We start from the raw sequence: 17,155 nt of genomic DNA on the forward strand, positions 1-17,155 counted from the left end.
AGGGAAGTGCACCAATTGATGATAAATAAAAGTGCTTTGTGAATTAAAAGGAGCTAAAAAAAGCAAAGTTGAGTCAGAATTACTATCTTTCCTTTTCTTTGTAGGCGAAAAACAGAAAGACCCAGGATAAGAGAGAGAAGAGTAATTTTCGAGATGAAATCAAGCTGCTGAGGAAGGAGCTGAAGGACAGGGAGGAGGCAGCCATGCTGGAGAGCCTGGCGGCGGCCAGTGTGGTCCTCGCCACAAACACGGGTGAGGGGCCCTGCGTCCACTGCCCCGCCCGCCTCGGCGCCCCACGGAGGTGGGGAGTGTGCCCGCTTCCTCTGCTTTCTGAGAGCGTTTCATAGAGGTGTCTGAAATCTGGTAGAATGCACCAGTGGAGCCCCCTGGGTCTGGAGTTTTTTTCTCAGGAGGTTTTTAATTGCAAATTCAGTTTCCTTAATTGTCGTAGAATATTCAGGGTGTCTCTTCTCAAAAGAGCTTGTGTCTTTCAAGGAGTTTGTGTGTTTAAGTCTTTCAATTCCCAGGCATAAAATTGTTCATAATAACCCCTTATCATTTAAAAAAATATCTGTAGCATTTGTGACAATGTTACCTCTTTCACTTCTGAGATTGGTAACTTGCATCCTATTTTTTTTCCTCTGATCTTCTGGCAAGAGGGATATTAATTTTAGCGATCTCACAGCGCCAGCTTTTGGTGTCGGCAGCTCTCTCTGTTGTTTTCCTGTTTTCTGTTGCACTGATCTCCGTACTGGTTCATGTGATTTCTCTCTGTCTGCTCGCCTGGGTTTAATTTGCTCTTCAGTCTCTCTTTTCTTCACGTGGAAGGGGAGGGCTTTGGTTTGTATTGATTTGAGACCGTCATCTCTGTGCTGTAGGCATTTAGTGTTATGAGTGTTTCCCCGTGCACTATTTCCATGGCATCCCGTAACTTCTAACGTGCGTGTTTGCATTTTCATTCATTGTGAAATACCGTCTCATTTCCCTTTTCTTTTTTGACCCACGGTTATTTAGAATTGTGTCATTCTCTTTCCATATATTTGGGGATTTTCCAGATGTCTTCCTGTGGTTGATTTCTCGTTTAATTCCATGTGGGCAGACGATATACTGTGTACAACTTGGATCATTTCATCGAGATTTGTTTCATGGTCCAGAACATGGTCTTTGTGAGTGTTCAGTACACATTTGAAAGGAAAGCGTTCCCTGGTTTTGTTGAAGTTTCCTGTCAGCATCCTTACTGACTTCCTGTCTTCTCATCCTGTCACTTGCCGAGAGAGGGGTGTTGAAATCAGCTGTAATCGTACGTCTGTTTCCTCTTGGAGTTCTGTCAGTGTTCACCCCGTGTCCTCCGTAGCTCTCTTATTAGGGGTTTGAATGTTATGTTCTCTTTATTAATTAACCAATTTATCATTCTGAAACGACCTTCGTTATCCCTAGTATGTTCTCTTTTTTGAAACATTATTATTTAGTCGTTCAGTTGTGTCCGACTCTTTGCGACCCCATGGACTGTAGCCCGCCAGGCTTCTCTGTCCATGGGATTCTCCAGGCAAGTATACTGGAGCGGGTTGCCATGCCCTCCTCCAGGGGATCTTCCCAACCTAGGGATTGAACTCTTGTCTCTTGTCTCTTCTGCGCTGCAGTGGATCCTTTACCCCTGAGCCCCCTGGGAAGCCTTCTGACGTCTGCTTTGGTATAAAAACAGCCAGTCCAGCTGGAGACCACGTTCAGCGGCTTTAGGCCTTTCTGACGTGGCCACTTGATTCTTAAAAGCCAGTGAGTAAGAGAGTGTTCTGGCAAGCTGGGTTACAGTCTTTGGTAACATCACCATGACATGAACCCCCCATCACCTTGGCCGTATTCTGTTGGCTGGAAGCAAAGCCCGGGTCTGACCCACACTTCTGGGAAGGGGCTACGCGGGGTGTGACTGCTAGGAGGCCAGGATTGGGATTGGGTGGGCGGCCCTGAGGGTCTGTCTGCTGCAGCCTCTCAGGAGCAGAGCCCAGCTTCTGATTTACTCTGTAATCCTTGCTTTGTCCGGTTGTCTTTCAGATCAGACAGGACGAAGACAGCATTGCACTAACACCGTCACGCTGTCTATTATACTTCCCCGCGTCGTTGCCTTTACTGCTGCCTTTTGCTTCTTCTGTAAATTTGCGTTCCTCTCTAGCATCCTTCATGTCACCCTGAAGGACTCTCTTTAGTGTTTCTCGAAGGACAGGTCTCAGCTTTCTTCACCTGGGCGTACCTTTTCTCTCCTCTGTTTTCGAGGGACCGTCCTGTTGGAGACAGAGTTCTCGGCTGACCGAGGTGTACAAACGTGCCGCCCCTACGCTCTGCCTCCACGGTTTCTCATGAGACGGCGGCGGCGTCAGTCTCTGAGGATCCGCTGTACGTGATGGAGCCCCGCTTTCTCTGTCTTCCGGCAGCTTGACTGACGAGTCTGCCCGTGGCTCCCTCTGGGTAACCACTCGGAGTTTGTTGAGTCCTCTAGGTCTGTGTGCTGTTTTTTCATCAGATTCGCGAAGCTTCCAAATTCCATTATTTTTCCAGTACTCTTTTGGCCCCTTTCTCTCTCCTTTCCTTCTCGGGCTCCTGGGATGTGCTCGCTGGTGCCCTTGATGGTGTCCTGTGGGTCTCCGAGGTGCTGGGCATTGCCCTTCGTTATTTTTTTGTTCTGTTTCTCTGACTGAATAATTCCACTGGCTTGAGTTCAAGTTTGTTGGTTGCTCTGCCTGTTCAAATCTGCTGTTTAGTTCTTCCGGTGAATTTCAGTTATCATAGTTTTCAACTGCAGAGTGTGGTTTTTTTTAATGGTTTAAATCATTTATTTTTTTCTTTTTATTTTATACCAGAGTATAACTGATTTATAATGTTATGAGTTTGGGGCTTGATTTTAAAGGTAATTTCTGTCCCTTTATTGATAGTCTTGGTGGGACATCATTCTCAGACAGCCCTTTATCTCCTTAGACGAGGCTTCCTTCTTCTCTTTGTACACATTTAAAGTAGCTGATGTTAAAGTGTGTGTTTGGCAAGTCCGCCATCTGGGCCTCCTCACGAATGGTTCTGTTGATCGCTTTTCACCCGTGAGTGGCCGTACTTCGTTTTCTTGTCTGTCTTGTAACTTTTTGTTGGAGACTGACCGTTGTAAATGGTACTGTGTGGGATGCTGGAGGTCAGGTCATCTTCCCTTCCCCGGTTTGTTTCTTCTCCTTGTGGTCATTGTCTGTCCAGTGATTTTCCTGAGCGGCTCCTGTCCTGGGCGCCCCTGCAGCCCTGCTCCCTTAGCTCATGGGCAGGTGATGGTTGGACGGAGGCCCTCCAAGTCCTGGGACCGCTGAACCGCTCTGTGTCCAGGAAGAAGGAACTGGGTGTGATGGTTTTGTGTCCTTGGGCACATGGTGATTTTCGCCCAGCAGTTAATTGTTCCGTGTGTCCAGGAAAGTACCTAAAAAGAGAATTAACTAAGTTCCAAATTCAGAAAATGACACAGAAGTAGTATTTACAATCAAGGCAGCCTTCTTTGGGGTCCCAGCCCCAGAAGGGAGATTGACTTTGGTGAGCGAAGTGTTGGGGTGGCCCATGGCTGGGGCTCACCACTTCACACCTAGACACAGGGGCTGGAGCCCCAAGCCCTGGAACACCCTGCTGCCCCTCATCCCAAGAGGCAAACGCACCGTGCAAGCCTTAACGCGCAGCCAGACTGTGAGCCGGTGGCTTGTTGGGTCTCTTCCGGGGTGACCGCCGCTGTCAGCGCCTCTGTGAAGGCTCACGGCTCCGGTTTCCACCAGGCGCCTCTGCGGATGGCCCGCTAAAGCTGCTGCCTGACAGCCACTTTGACATGGTGGTCATCGACGAGTGTGCCCAGGCCCTGGAAGCCAGCTGCTGGATCCCCTTGCTGAAGGCCCGGAAGTGCATCCTGGCCGGAGACCACAAGCAGCTGCCTCCCACCATCGTCTCCCACAAGTGAGACCCCTCCGCCCCTCTCCCGCCACCCCCTTGTGTGTCCCTCCAAGTCCAGCTCAGAAGCCCAGGCTCACCCAGAGGCCCTGGACCAGTGGGGAAGCCCGGCCCATGGACTGAGTTAAGATTGTGGGGGGCAGGTGGCTCCCTCAGCATCTGAGCCCCACTTAGGGGAGGGAAACCCCGGGGTCATTTTGATTGAAGGTGTAGTTTCAGTTACCCCCACACAGAGGAAGTAGGCTCTCACGATGTGTGACTCACAGACCCCAGAGGTGGCGGGGGTGGTGAGCAGGGGTGGGCGGCTGGCTGGCCCGGGTCAGCAGCGGGCAGGGCTGGAGGGCAGGTGGCAGACCTGTCACCTACAAGGTATAAGGTAGTCGGGCGGAAGTCACTAGCCTTTCCCCGGCTTTGGTCTCTATGGGGATCGTGGAAGGGGCCCCGGGTGAAGCAGAGCAGGAGCTGATGGTGGGAACTCTGAGCTCAGGGCCTTCTCTGGACGCGCGGACGCTGGTGTGAGCTGGCGGTCACGCTGTGACACCCCCGGGGCTGCGGCTCCAAGAACACAGCTGTTGCTCACCGCCAGGTGTGCCGTCCACCGCGCGTGCCCATGCTGCTCCTTCAGACCACAGCTTGGTCAGACCTGAGCCCCGTGAGGGTGGGCCACCTGCAGTGTGCTCAGGCCCCGCCTGTTGAGTGGATGTCCCCTAATGCGGCAGGTGGAGGTGTGAGACTTGGGTGTGCGAGCAAGGCTGTCGGTGGAGCCGGCAAGAGGGGAACGGGGACCCCAACGCTGAGAGGTGTGCAGGTCAGGGTCCCACAGGGAAAGGGCGTCCAGCCGCCAGGGGCTTCAGAGTGAGGATCTAGAGGGGACTTCGGGCTGGATAAAGCGGGGACGGGAGTGTGCTTTGGAGGACTGTCCTGTGGGAGCCAGATGTCCGGGTAGGGGTGGGCATGGATGCTGTCCAGGAGGAGGGCTCGGGGGCCTGGGCTCAGCGGCTGGTTCCTGAGGAGGCCTGAGGGGCCTGCGGAGCAGCCCTCTGTGTGGACCATGTGCCCTTGGGGAGGCGCACGGAACTGTGTCTGGGGGGAAGTCGGGTGATTTGGGGGACGTGTGGGCTGGGTCGTGCTGTGTGTTTCTGGGTTTGCGGTTGGGACTGGGGTCCCTTCACCCTTCACGCCCACGGCTCTGCTGTTGGTAGACGCCTGTACTGAACAGTGGTAACCCAGGGAGGTTAGGAGGGAGTGCGGGGCTGAAGTAGGGCCGGGCACCATCCCTCGGTGGGCCGAGGGCGGCTCTGTGCCGGGCGGCCTGGCTGGGTCCCAGCTCCGTGGCTCGCTGGTGGACGTGGGCACTTCCGGGGGGCCGTTCCCTTAGTTCTGGGAGGGAAGTGGGCTGAGGTTTGAGGGCTGCCTCCCGCCCGGCCCCTGGTTCAGGCTGCCCTCGGGACTCGGGCCCCTTTGAGGGCTGCCTCCCGCCTGGCCCCTGGTTCAGGCTGCCTCGGGACTCGGGCCCCCTCGCTGCTGTCCCCGGGCAGGGCCGCGCTGGCGGGGCTGTCGCTCAGCCTGATGGAGCGCCTGGCGGAGCGGCACGGAGCCGGGGCGCTGCGGATGCTGACGGTGCAGTACCGCATGCACCAGGCCATCGCACGCTGGGCCTCGGAGGCCCTGTACCACGGGCAGCTCACCGCCCACCCTTCTGTGGCCGGGCACCTCCTGAGGTGAGTGACTCTGCTGTACCCCGCCCTCTGTCCCCTGAACCGCATTCTGTAAAGATGTGGGTATGGAGGTCGCCTCTGAGACTGGATTTCTGGCCAGAGCACTGGGTCAGGCTCCTCCAGGATGAGGTCCTCCAATCACAATGACTGTGCTCCCCTCCCCCTGCTGTCTGCTGTGGGGTCAGGGCTGGGGAGGGGCGGGAAGGGCAGCAGGTCCCTGCCTGTCGCTGGGGCCTCCCATGTTCAGTGTCGGCCTGTGTGCAGGGACCTCCCGGGCGTGGCGGCCACCGAGGAGACGGGCGTGCCCCTGCTGCTGGTGGACACGGCTGGCTGTGGGCTGCTGGAGCTGGAGGAGGACGACGAGCAGTCCAAAGGAAACCCCGGTGAGCAGGCTGGCCCGGGCCCCTCTCAGCGGTCTGCATCAGAGAGGAGCCGCGTGAGGGCAGGGCTGGGGGGTCCTGAGCCAGGCGCCCTGGGCGGTGGGGCACTGTGGGTGTGCTTGACAGGCGGGCAGCCCCAGGTCAAGGCAGAGGGGGCCCAGGCAGCGAGGGGCCCCCCTCGGGGCAGCCAGCTGGATGGGGCGCACACCTGCTCCTCACTGAGAAAGGAGGCCCGTCCGCGGGGGCCCTGGGCCTTGTGTGTGGGGTCCGGCGTCCCCTCCCAGGAGGCCACTGGAGGCCGAGCGTGAGGGCCGCCTGTCGTCACAGCTGGAAAAGCGCTTAGGAAACCAGGGCCGGTGACGGGCGTCCGTGGAGCGCCCCTTGTGCTGAAGGGCCGCCTGTCTCCCCCCAGGTGAAGTGCGCCTCGTCGGCCTGCACGTCCAGGCGCTGGTGGACGCGGGCGTCCGGGCCGCCGACATCGCCGTCATCACGCCGTACAACCTGCAGGTGTGTGTCAGGGTGACTCCCCACCGGAGGGGCCGGCGGAGAGGGTGGTTGACGGGCTCTGGTGGCCGAGAGCTGCAGGGTGCAACTGACCTCGTCACGACTGCATCCAGGGCTCAGATGGCCTCAGCAGGAGCTCCGTCTGTCTGCCCCTGGCGGTGCCTTCCCCACCCCGTCCCGGGCTCTCACTGGCTCCCTGTGTCAGCTAACTGCCGGGCCTGCTCGCGGGGCCAGGCAGCCTCAGGCTGGCCTCCGTCCACGCGCTCCTGGGGTGGCCTGTCTCACGGTGTCCCCACGGGAGCCTTGGCTTGGAGTCTCCAGTCCGGCTCAGGTTGGCCCACACCTGAGCTGGTGGCTGTGGCCAGTTGCCAGGTTCTTGCCCCTCCCGAGTCAGCTCTCTGGCTCGTGGAACACCGCAGGGCTGGGTGTCTCCGGAGGCTTCCTGGGGAAGGTCGGGGGCGCCGCCTGGTGAAGGGTGCGGTGGGCAGCAGACGCCCTAGACATCGCCTCCCTTCTCTTGGGCTTTTTTCCCATCTCCCCTCTCAGGGCCTGTGTGCTCATAAGGCAAAGCCTGTCTCATTTGGTAGGAAGAACTATGCTTCCCAGATCGTGAGGTCTGTGCATGAGATGCCGTCCCGGTTCAGAGGTGCACGCCTGGGGGTGTTTGAGCCCAAGCCGTGGTGGCGTGAGCGTCCGTGCTGGGGTGTGGGTCACCCCTGCCACGTTTGTGTGCTGCTTTGTCGTTCATGAACACACCCGTGGGAAGCGAGGTGCTCAGAAGCCGTCACCCCGAGGCTGCTGCGGGCCTCCTGGGCCGAGCGGCTGTGCGGGGTCAGGCCTCCGCTGGGTTAAAGGGCAGCGTGTGGGGCCGCCCCGACGTGAGCTGTGGTGCGAAGCCTTGCTCGGTGTTGCAGGTGGACCTGCTCAGACAGAGCCTCGCACACAGGCTCCCGGAGCTTGAGATAAGGTCCGTCGATGGCTTCCAGGGCCGGGAGAAGGAGGCTGTGATCCTGTCCTTCGTCAGATCCAACAGGAAAGGTGCGGGGCTGGGGCTTCCACGTAGTCCAGTGGTTAGGACCCGGCGTTTCTGCTGTCCAGGGTCTGGGTTTGATCCCTGGTCGGGGAACTAGGATCTCACGAGCCTCTCGAAGTGGTTGTGGAGGTGGCCCCCGAGAGCCCAGAGCTCACCTCCTGGCCCCACGGCCAGTATAGCCTCAGGGCCTGGTTTCTGCAGCCAGGGCTGATGGATGTTCCATCGGGTAAGAAGCTTTTTCCCAGAAACAGTTGTTAGTGAATGGGCTCTGTCAGGTCGAAAACAGACAAGGAGGGGTAAAGTGAAGCCAGGAGGAGCGCACCGCAAGGTCCCTCGCATGTTGGCTGGGGCCCCAGGCTGTGTCCTGGGTCTGGGCTCCAGCAGAGGACTCTGTACTGACTTGGGGACGAGCAGCAGGCGTCACTGCCAGAGCCCCAGGCAGGACTAGAGAACTGTCCTAGACAGCAGCCGGGGGAGCCTGTGGACGGGACCCACGGCTGTGGGGCGGACGGAGCGCGGGCGGTCCTCTGGGGGAGGGCAGCGGACGGGGGAGCCTGCCTTCCTGTCCCTTAGTCTCTGCTGTCCGTGCCCCCGGGCTGGTGTTCAGGTGAAGTGGGCTTCCTCGCCGAGGACCGGCGCATCAACGTGGCGGTCACCCGCGCGCGGCGGCACGTGGCCGTGGTCTGTGACTCCCGCACCGTCAGCAACCACGCCTTCCTGAAGACCCTGGTGGACTACCTCACGGAGCATGGCGAGGTGCGCACGGCCTTTGAGTATCTTGACGACATTGTCCCCGAGAACTACTCCCACGAGGGTGCCCAGGCAGGCGGAAAGCCCCGGGGCTCTGCCGCGACAGCCAGGAGGGCCCCCGGGGGGACCAGGCCGGGCCGGAAGAAGCCGAGCGGGGCGCCCTTGGGCTCCTCTGAGCCGCAGCCTCAGCCCAGCCTCAATGGAGGCGGCGGCTGGGAGGGTGCCGGGAGCAGAGACGGCGCAGACAGCTTCAGGGCCGCGATTGTGGAGTTCGTGGAGAGTGAGAAGACGCAGCTGGAGTTCCCTGCCTCCCTGAACCCGCGCGACAGGCTGCGGGTCCACCAGATCGCGGAGGAGTTCGGGCTGAGGCACGACAGCACCGGGAAGGGGAGGGAACGCTTCATCACGGTGAGCAAGAGGCCCCCGCCCACCCCCGAGGCGCCGCCCACCCCCGCGGGGCCCGATGGCAGAGCCCCTCTGCGTCCAGAGACCCCCAGCTGCAAGCAGCCGGAGCCCCCCGTCAGGGACTCGAGCGGCCGGGACCAGCCGGACCTGAAGGCGCTGCACCTGGAGGGACTGCAGAGGGCGGGGGCCCAGCAGGAGCAGCGGGCCAGGGAGGGGCCCCGCGCCCTGGGCCCCGCGCCCCGCAAGTTACCGGAAAAGAAGAAGAAGAAAGATGCGAGAGGTAAGTTGGCTCGTGGGAGCGCAGGCGTGGCGTCCCCTCCACTGGGAGGGTGAGGCCCACCTGCCACCATGAAGAAGCAAGGCGCCTCCCGCGGGCCCCTGCCTGGGTCCTGGATCTTGAACCCTAAGCCCCCGGGGACCACACTGGCCTCAGCGGTCTCTGTCCTCAGGGCCTAGTATAGGGTCCGGTCGGGCCACCGGAGCTCCTCCTGCAGGGAGAGGGCCGGAGGAGCAGCCGCGGCTGGCAGGGCCCGGGCGCACAGAGGGTCACGGCGACCTGCACGGCCGCGACATTCCTTCCACGGGCTCTGGGGTCCCCGGCAGGGCCGTGTGCCCCTGCGTCACGCTCTGTGCCACGCTGGCCTCCGCCGGGCACCCGGGGTCAGTTTGCTCCGCCCGCCACCCACCCCGACGCAGTGTCACGCTGAAGCTGAGAGTCCAGGGCACAGCCTGGCTTTTCTGCATGAGCCTTGTCACAGCCACGTCCCTCCAGGCAAGGCCGTGGGGTTGGTCCTCTTCCCTGGGCCCCCGAGCCCTGGGAAGCACCGCCCAGACCCCGCCTCGGGCCTGTCTGCGCTGGCTCCTGTCGTGAGCGGCCCCTGTGTGCGGTCTCTGTGCTGGGGGACAGGAGACGCCGTCCCCCGCCCCCCACGGGAGCGGACACCCGACTCCTGCCTCCACCACGCTCAGAACACGTGACTGCACGGGCGTGGCCGCAGGATGGTCCTCCTTTGGGGGTGGGGTGTGGGTGGCGACCACGTGAGAATGGTGCCCTGCGGAGTCGTCGCCCACACCAGGGGAGCTGGAGCCGCCGGGTGCTTCTTCAAGCCGCCAGAATTAAAAACGCCGCTTAGGGATTATAGACTCCTTCCCCCTTCTGAGCGTTTCCTTACAACTTTAAAGGATTCCCACACAACTGTCTGGTTATAGGTGTTATGTTTCCTTACACTGGGCCGTGAATGAATATGCTGTGTTTCCCTGGATGGCAGGGTTAGTCTGGGGATTTGAAATTACAGTCAGCAACGTAGAGGATATGCTCATATTTAAATGCTCTCTGGATTTGTGCGGGTGAGCTTTGAGGCGCGCGCGCCCTGTCTGCCGGCCCCTTCCGGACGCTCCCAGCTGCACCATCCGCTGCGCTGTCCGGTGAGGGCCATGGGCTCGTGAGGGACCCGCTCCGTCAGCGTCTGCTCACGCGCGGCAGCCCTGAGGGCAGGGGTCGGGCCAGGCTGCTCGACGGGCAGACGTGGGCCCTGCGGGGAGTTGGCATCCTACTTCCTTGTCCTCGCCTGCTGGGGTGACTGACGCCTGTCTCCCCACAGGACCCGCGGCCATAGAACTGCCCGCTGAGGAGGACTTTGATGCCCTGGTCTTGGCTGCCATCAAGGCGGACAACACCTGCGGCTTCGCCAAGTGCACGGCCAGCGTCGTGACCCTGGGCCAGCTCTGCTTGCACTGCGGCCGCCGCTACTGCCTCAGCCACCACCTGCCCGAGGTCCGCGGCCCTGGGGGAGAGTGGCGGGCTTCGTCTCCAGATCCTGGGCTGGTGGGCTCCGGGCAAACCATGGGCCTGTGTGTGTGTGTCGTGCGCATACAGACTGGGCCTGTGCGGGTGTGAGTGACCCCTAAGTGGACCCTGCCCTGCCGGGGAGGCACGGTACCCCGCCCCGCACTGCCGTCTGCTTGGTGGAGGGTCTGTGCTGAGCCCAAGGCAGGGGGCAGGAAGCATTTGGGGCTCTAGCCACCAGCCCTGCCAGGGCATGGACCCTTCCTGCCCCCCGACCCCACACTGGGAGCCCGTGGGTGAGAGTCAGCATGTGGAAAGAGCAGGGAGCCCCTCCGAGGGCGATGCTGGGGCTTCGTGGCCCCCGAGTGCTGTGTGGGTGGAACTGGGGCCTCGTCTGTCCCCACTCCTGGCCCAGCACTGCCTGTTGTGTCCCCCCAGGTCCATGGTTGTGGGGAGAGGGCTCGCGCCCACGCTCGGCAGAGGATCAGCCGGGAAGGGGTCCTCTACCCCGGCAGTGGGACCAAGGACAGGTCCCTGGACCCCGCCAAGCGGGCCCAGCTGCAGAGGAGGCTGGACAAGAAGCTGGACGAACTGACCGGCCAGAGGCGGAGCAAGAGGAAGGAGAAGGGCAAGTGAGGCGGGCGCCCTGCCGCCCCCGTGGCCTCTGGGACCAGCGGGACCTGCAGTGCCTTTCCCTTCCTGGTGGCGGCTCTACGCGGTCGCGTGGCAGCCAGACCCACATCGGCCCCCGGCCGCGGGGTGAAGTGCCTGCCAAGGACCCAGCGATGAGCTTCTCTGACGACTCGGGACAAGGCGGAGAGGCTGGGGGATCCCAGCCCAGGCCGCTTTTCAGGGCTGCTGTTGGGGGTGGGAGCCCTCGTGCGCTCCCCACCCCCACCCCGAGGGCCTCCTGCAAGCCCGCCCTCCAGGGAGCGCTGTGGGCTGCTGCTGCCGGGTCGTGCTCTCCCCTGGACTGGGGCCTGGGCCTGCGACCCTGTGAAGGTGACAGACGGCCTCACGGCCCAGGGTGGCAGCTCCCCGCCCTTCAGGTCAGACAGGACGGAGGACGTCTCAGAGCCAGCGCTTCTCCCGGATGTCCCCACTCGCGGCTTGGCCCGCAGCTGGTCTGTGACCTCACTGGGGCCGGTTCCTGTCTCTCTTCCCTGGGGGCCGCAGTGACCCCACCCTGACCCCAACCAACGCGACTCTGGCCGTTCTGGTGCCCTGGAGGTCGGAGGTCATGTCTGGGTGTGGTTTGGGGAGGCTCCCTGCCATGCCACCCATCCGTGTCACTGTCTGCAGTGGTGGTCTCAGGGAAGAGCCCCCTAGAGCCCCGGCCTAGCCAAGCCTGCAGACCCGAAGCCCCCGGAGGGATGCTCCAGGGTCCCTTCTGGAAGAGAACCTCTGATGGATGTTTTATTTTATTCTCAGAGCTTTATTTGTTTCAAAGGAATATAAATTATTTAAACATTAAGTGAAAACATGCACACAGCCACAGTGCGTTTCGTGATGCGGTTCTTCTGTTTTCACTCTGGCCTGGTTTAGAGGGGTTTGCACCCCCTTTCCCAGGGTGGCTGAGAGCCCGCTGAGCACACAGGGCCTCGGGAGGAGGGGGGACACTTGCCCCGGGCACAGCTGACGCAGGAGAAAGCATTCCTGCTCTGCTGGACGTTTCTATCAACCAGGAGGGAAGTTTCAGATTGGCACATGTAGGGGTGTAACCTGGACAGGGACACACGGGGCCCAGCTTGGAGGAAAGAGGTTGGTGGGGAGGAGGGCGGTCTCTCTGGAGCTGTGCCTCTGGGAAGAGAGGCCCGGCCAGCTTGGGGGATGCTGCCCTTGGTTCATCTCCTTCCCCATCACTGACTGCCTCACCGCCATGGACCACGCCTCCCCGCCGCCCCTCATCCCCACCTGGGGGGCCTGGGAGCGGCTGGTGATTAGGTGTCTGTTCTGACTTCCATCACCCTAGGAAGCCCAGTTTTTCTCTTTTTGTGCCGTCGGGCCCTGGAGGCCGCTTACCCAGCACCTCCATGGATCCTGACCTCCCCCCAGACCCACAGGTTTGTCTGCCCTGCTTCTGACAGTGCTGGCCCTGCCCCCAGCCTGGCGGCCCTCTCTGTGCCACCTCCTGTGGGGATGTGCCCCCTGCCCATGCCAGTGCCTCCAAGCACACGGCGCCTCCCCCTCCCCATTCCATAGATATCTACCTGCACATGTTCCCTCCAGCTCCCCTTCTGTGGATGCCCACCTGCACACGGCCCCTCCACCTCCCCTTCCATGGATGCACACGGCCCTTTCCCCTCCCCCTTCTGTGAATGCCTTCCTTACTTGCTCTCATCTGGTGGCTTTAGGACTGAACTGTCCGGGAAGAGGAAGGAGGGTCTCCAGGGGCCACACAGTCTGAGGATGATCCAGGTCAGCACAGAGAGTGCTGTTGAGTGCAGAGCCACCATTTCCGCTGCTCGAGCGCCCTGGCTGCTGGGAAATTTGGACAGGGCGACCCGGTCACGAGGCGTGTGCGTCAGAAGCATCCTTTTGTGGTTGCTGAAGGGCCCCGTGGCAGCTCTCTCCTCCCAAAGGGTGCTAATCCCTGCCTCTGTGTTAATAAGCCCTGATCCTCTTGCCACAGGGAGGCTCTGGGTCCTCCGCCGGATCAGAGAACACATCTGAATGGCCACAGCAGGGCCAGGTTTGGCGACGGGTTAGAATTCAAGCAGGATCCACCAGGATCTGCCCCCTGGGTCCACACACAGGTGCTAAAAGATGCTGGCTCTTCCACTGGGGATGACCTGCAGCCACCCCTCCTGCCACCTTGAGGAAGCCCGTCTGCAGGAGAGAAGGAGGCGAACACAGAAGCAGAGTCAAACCAGGGTGTGGGAGTAACCGGCTCACGATGTCTGAACACCTGTATGCAGCCATACCTGATCCCCAACCCATTCTTCTCAGTGTCTCAGACTAATACATCCCCTTTTCTAGATGAGAAAATCTGCCCTGGGTTTCCATTCCTTGCAGCTAAAAGGATCTGCCCTGATCCAATTGTGCCCACGACTGTGTATCTTACTGGGCCTGTCCAGTCCTGGCACAGAGGTGGTGCCCAGTCAGGGCCCCTCCCCTCATTAGGGAAAGAGCAGGCCCTGTATCTTCATCTGTGTGCTCCCTCAGTGGGCCAGCCCACTAGGAAGAGCTCCAAGCAGAGGAGGAAGGCAGCCCTGTGTGGCGGGGTGGTGGGAGCCCCGAGCTGTGAGCTCTGAGTGTGGATCCAGCTCTGTTTGACGTGGCTTCGGCAGGTGGCTCCCCTTTGAGCCCATCTGCTCCTCTGTCACAGGGACCGGGGAATGGGCCACCTTGCCAGCTGTGCTGAGATGTCCACAGAGAGGCAGTGGGCAGTGTATTGGTGAGGTCTGGGCTGTGCTACTGGGCTCCATGGCAGGAACCCCCAGCCCCACATGGGGTCCTCATCTCTGCCACTGCCCTCCACTCAAGCCGGGTTTGATGCGTGGTTAAAATGTAGTGAGTTGAAACAGCACAGAAGGTTTCCATTTCTCATCCCAGAGAGATTTTGTTCAGAAAGTATTTGTAGCTTAAAAAATGTTGTGGAGTTCCCTGGTGGCTCAGACGGTAAAGAATCTGCCTGCAAAGCAGGGGACCTGGGTTTGACCCCTCAATCAGAATGATCCCCTGGAGAAGGAAATTGCAACCTACTCCAGTATTCTTGCCTGGAGAATCCCATGGACAGAGGAGTCTGATGGGCTACAGTCCATGGGGTCTCAAGGAGTCAGACAAGACTGAGTGACTAACCCTCAACCTGGAAAGGGTAGCCCAGAAAAGGAGAGAACAGCCCAAACCAGAGGAGCGTGGTCTGCCGGCTCCTGTAGGAGCAACTGGTGTTGGAGTCCCTTCTGGGTGGTCGTGCGTCTTCTCCTCTGTGGGGGGCACCCATGTGGGGGCCTGCTGTTTTCTTCTTTTTGCTGTGGGGGTGATACAACACAGCATGGAGCCCTGGCTTTGGAGCATGTCAGCCCTGGGGCACATGCTCAGATCTGCCTTGTACAGGCTGTGTGGCCGTGGGGCTCAGTTTCCTCATCTGTCAAATGGGGACATAACAGGACACCTCACAGGGTTGCTATGAAGCTCAAAGTCTTTAAACTCACGAGGCTCTTGACACAGTGCTCCTGTGCTCAGGAAGTATCTGCTGTCCTTGACGTCTTGTTGCAGAGCTGAGATGGCACAGGTGGCTTCTCCTCCAGGTTCACCAAGTGATGTTTCCTGCGCTTGGCCAAGGCCAGGGTGCCTGGGGCCCCAGGAACTGCCAGCCGACAATGCTGTATGTCAAGCCCCGTGCCTGGGCTCGGGGGGGGCATCTTGAGCTTCCTTCCATGCAACAGGTGCACCCTCCTCGCCTGCTGGTGGGCTGTGGGCAGCAGTGGGCCCTGCCCTGCCCTGCCCTGTGTTTACCTGGGTTTGTTTGGAGCGTTACCAGGTGATCAGAGAGGGTTGATGGGCACCCGGCTGCTGTGGGGATGGTTTAGGCCTGACTTACAACCTGGCATTTGACAGGAACTGTGTTCCATGCCAGGAGCATTGCAAAAGCTGCAGCCTTATTTGGTCTGGAAACTTCTCTGCTCGGAGGAAAAGTGGAGCCAGGGAGCCGATCTGGACTCACCCTGGGCGGCCAGAGCCTTAGTGATGCCAGCTTGGGTTGTCCGGCTCGTGAATTCTTCTCATCTCTCACTTCTCTCTTTGTGGTGGGCTGCCTGCCCTTTTCAGCGACGGTTCCCCCCTTTTCTGCCAGAACCACCGCTCAGCTCTCTGTCCCCAGCCCACAACTGCCGATGAGTTATTTTGCTGCACAGCTTCAGTGAGGTGGGGCGATCGTACCATGAAATCCACCCATTGCCAGCGTGCAACACAACAAGTTCTAGTAAATGCACAAGACTGTGCCACCCTTCACCCCGCCCCCCCCTCATGTTCCCTAATGCAGTATTAGGGCAGGAAGTCCCCTTCCATCCTTAATTTGCTGGGAATTTTTGTTGATTTATTTATAAATTTTTATTAGTGGTTTTATTTTTTAATCACAAATGGTTTTGGACTTTGTCATAGGTTTTCCATTCCTGTGGGGATGACCACGTGGGATTCATCTTTTATACATAGCTCTCTGGTGGTGGTTTGTCTTTCAGCTGCTAAGTCGTGTCCGACTCCTTGCGCCCCCATGGACTGCAGCACTCCAGGCTTCCCTGTCCTTCACCATCTCCCGGAGTTTGCCCAAACTCATGTCCGTTGAGTCAGTGATGTCATCCAACCATCTCATACAGTGGATTGCGTGAATTGAATTTTGAATGTTAAACCAACCTTGAATTCCTAGGGTAAATCCCACTGGTCACAGCATACAATGTTTGCATATGTTGCTGATGGGGGTATGTGATCAGAAACATTTGGAAATCACTGTTTCAGCGTCTGTTGCAGATCTGAAGCGAGTCTCCTTAGGGCAGGGTCCCCAGTCTTTTTGGTATCAGGGATCGGTTTCATGGAAGACAGCGTTTCCGCGTGTGGGGGTGGAGGGGGATGGGTTTAGGACGATTCAAGTGCATTACATTTTCGGGCATTTTAATCTAATGGTGCCGCTGATCTGACCGAGAGGACCGATTGGTCTATAGTCCAGAGGCTGGGGCTCCCTACCTTAGGGGGAAGCCGTACTTGGATTCTTTTCATGAACTCAGTTAGGGATTCCAGGACCCAGAGAGAGAGAAACCCAGCAGAGGGCTGCTCACGCCCGTCTTTCCCTCTCAAACATGTCCTGAGGCTGCCACGTCGCTCGCTTCAGCCTTCAACCCCACAGATTCAGCAGTCAGAGGGGCCTGCCCCTGGGACTGGCCTGCTCACCTTTCTCAGGGGTGGATGGAACTGGCTTTTGGGGTGAGTTGGGGTTGAAACCCACCTGTGCCCAGCCGAACAAGTCTGGTGAAACCAGCTGCGGCCCCCTCAGAGGAAGGGCTTTCCGTTACTTTTTTTTTGCTGTGCTGTACAACATGTGGGATCTTAGTTTCCCGACCAGGAATTGAACCCAGGCTCTGGGCAGTGAAAGCACAGAGTCCTAACCACTGGACTATCGGGGAATTCCCTTTTTTTAAAAAAAATTTGCTCAGAGATGCTGCGGAGGCTGCTGGTGACCCCGGACAGACAGAGGCTGTGACTAGCCATGTGGGGCTGCCCGGGGCTGGCTTTCACAGCCAAACCAGGGCAGGGAACTTCCGGTCGAGGCTCTTCAGTGAAGGGAGCATCCTGGTGTCTTTTATGCCCGTTCCTGGAGCGAGAGGACAGAGGTCACGGCTTGCTGGTGAGCCTCCTCCCTGGGTTCAGCACGTGGAGCCCCAGCAAGCCCCGTAGGGACTGCTGCCCCGCCGCCGAATGTCCAGGGAACACCCCTCCCTGTGAGAGCCGGCAGGTCCCCGATCATCTGGGAATGAACTTGTCTTTTGCTCCCCCAGCACAGAGCCAGCCCTCTTCCGGTCCTCGGCAAGCCTGGGGACAGTGGTCATGCCTCTCTGTTCTTTATTCCCCCTGGTGAGACCCCACGGGGTCCCCCGGCTCCCATCACGAAGGGCAGGAGGTACAGAGCTCA

At 59.6% G+C, this 17,155-nt stretch overlaps 1 protein-coding gene and 1 long non-coding RNA gene across 3 annotated transcripts in view; one reads left to right on the forward strand and one right to left on the reverse strand.

Moving 5' to 3' along the window:
• Positions 1–12,033, forward strand: part of IGHMBP2 (immunoglobulin mu DNA binding protein 2) — a 24,595-nt gene extending 12,562 nt beyond the window's left edge. The window contains exons 7-15 of one of the 2 annotated variants that reach the window (XM_003588070.6): positions 105–252; positions 3,789–3,963; positions 5,496–5,678; positions 5,940–6,058; positions 6,468–6,562; positions 7,474–7,597; positions 8,200–9,027; positions 10,349–10,521; positions 10,972–12,033. In XM_003588070.6, coding sequence (XP_003588118.1) covers positions 105–252; positions 3,789–3,963; positions 5,496–5,678; positions 5,940–6,058; positions 6,468–6,562; positions 7,474–7,597; positions 8,200–9,027; positions 10,349–10,521; positions 10,972–11,169 — 2,043 coding nt within the window. In that variant the 3' untranslated portion in view covers positions 11,170–12,033. Of the gene's footprint in view, positions 1–104; positions 253–3,788; positions 3,964–5,495; positions 5,679–5,939; positions 6,059–6,467; positions 6,563–7,473; positions 7,598–8,199; positions 10,173–10,348; positions 10,522–10,971 lie in introns of those variants that run through there. The other variant, XR_001495477.3, reaches the window with a different exon arrangement.
• LOC112444924 (uncharacterized) overlaps positions 1–15,530 on the reverse strand; it is a 17,346-nt gene extending 1,816 nt beyond the window's left edge. Inside the window, exons 1-2 of the long non-coding RNA XR_009493377.1 lie at positions 12,865–15,530; positions 596–3,445 (exon numbers count right to left, since the gene is read on the reverse strand). This is a non-coding gene — a long non-coding RNA (uncharacterized lncRNA). The remainder of the gene's footprint in view (positions 1–595; positions 3,446–12,864) is intronic.
• Positions 15,531–17,155: the final 1,625 nt, after the last annotated feature.

The sequence above is a fragment of the Bos taurus genome, chromosome 29 (assembly GCF_002263795.3).
Source record: "Bos taurus isolate L1 Dominette 01449 registration number 42190680 breed Hereford chromosome 29, ARS-UCD2.0, whole genome shotgun sequence".
NCBI classification, from domain to species: Eukaryota; Metazoa; Chordata; class Mammalia; order Artiodactyla; family Bovidae; genus Bos; species Bos taurus.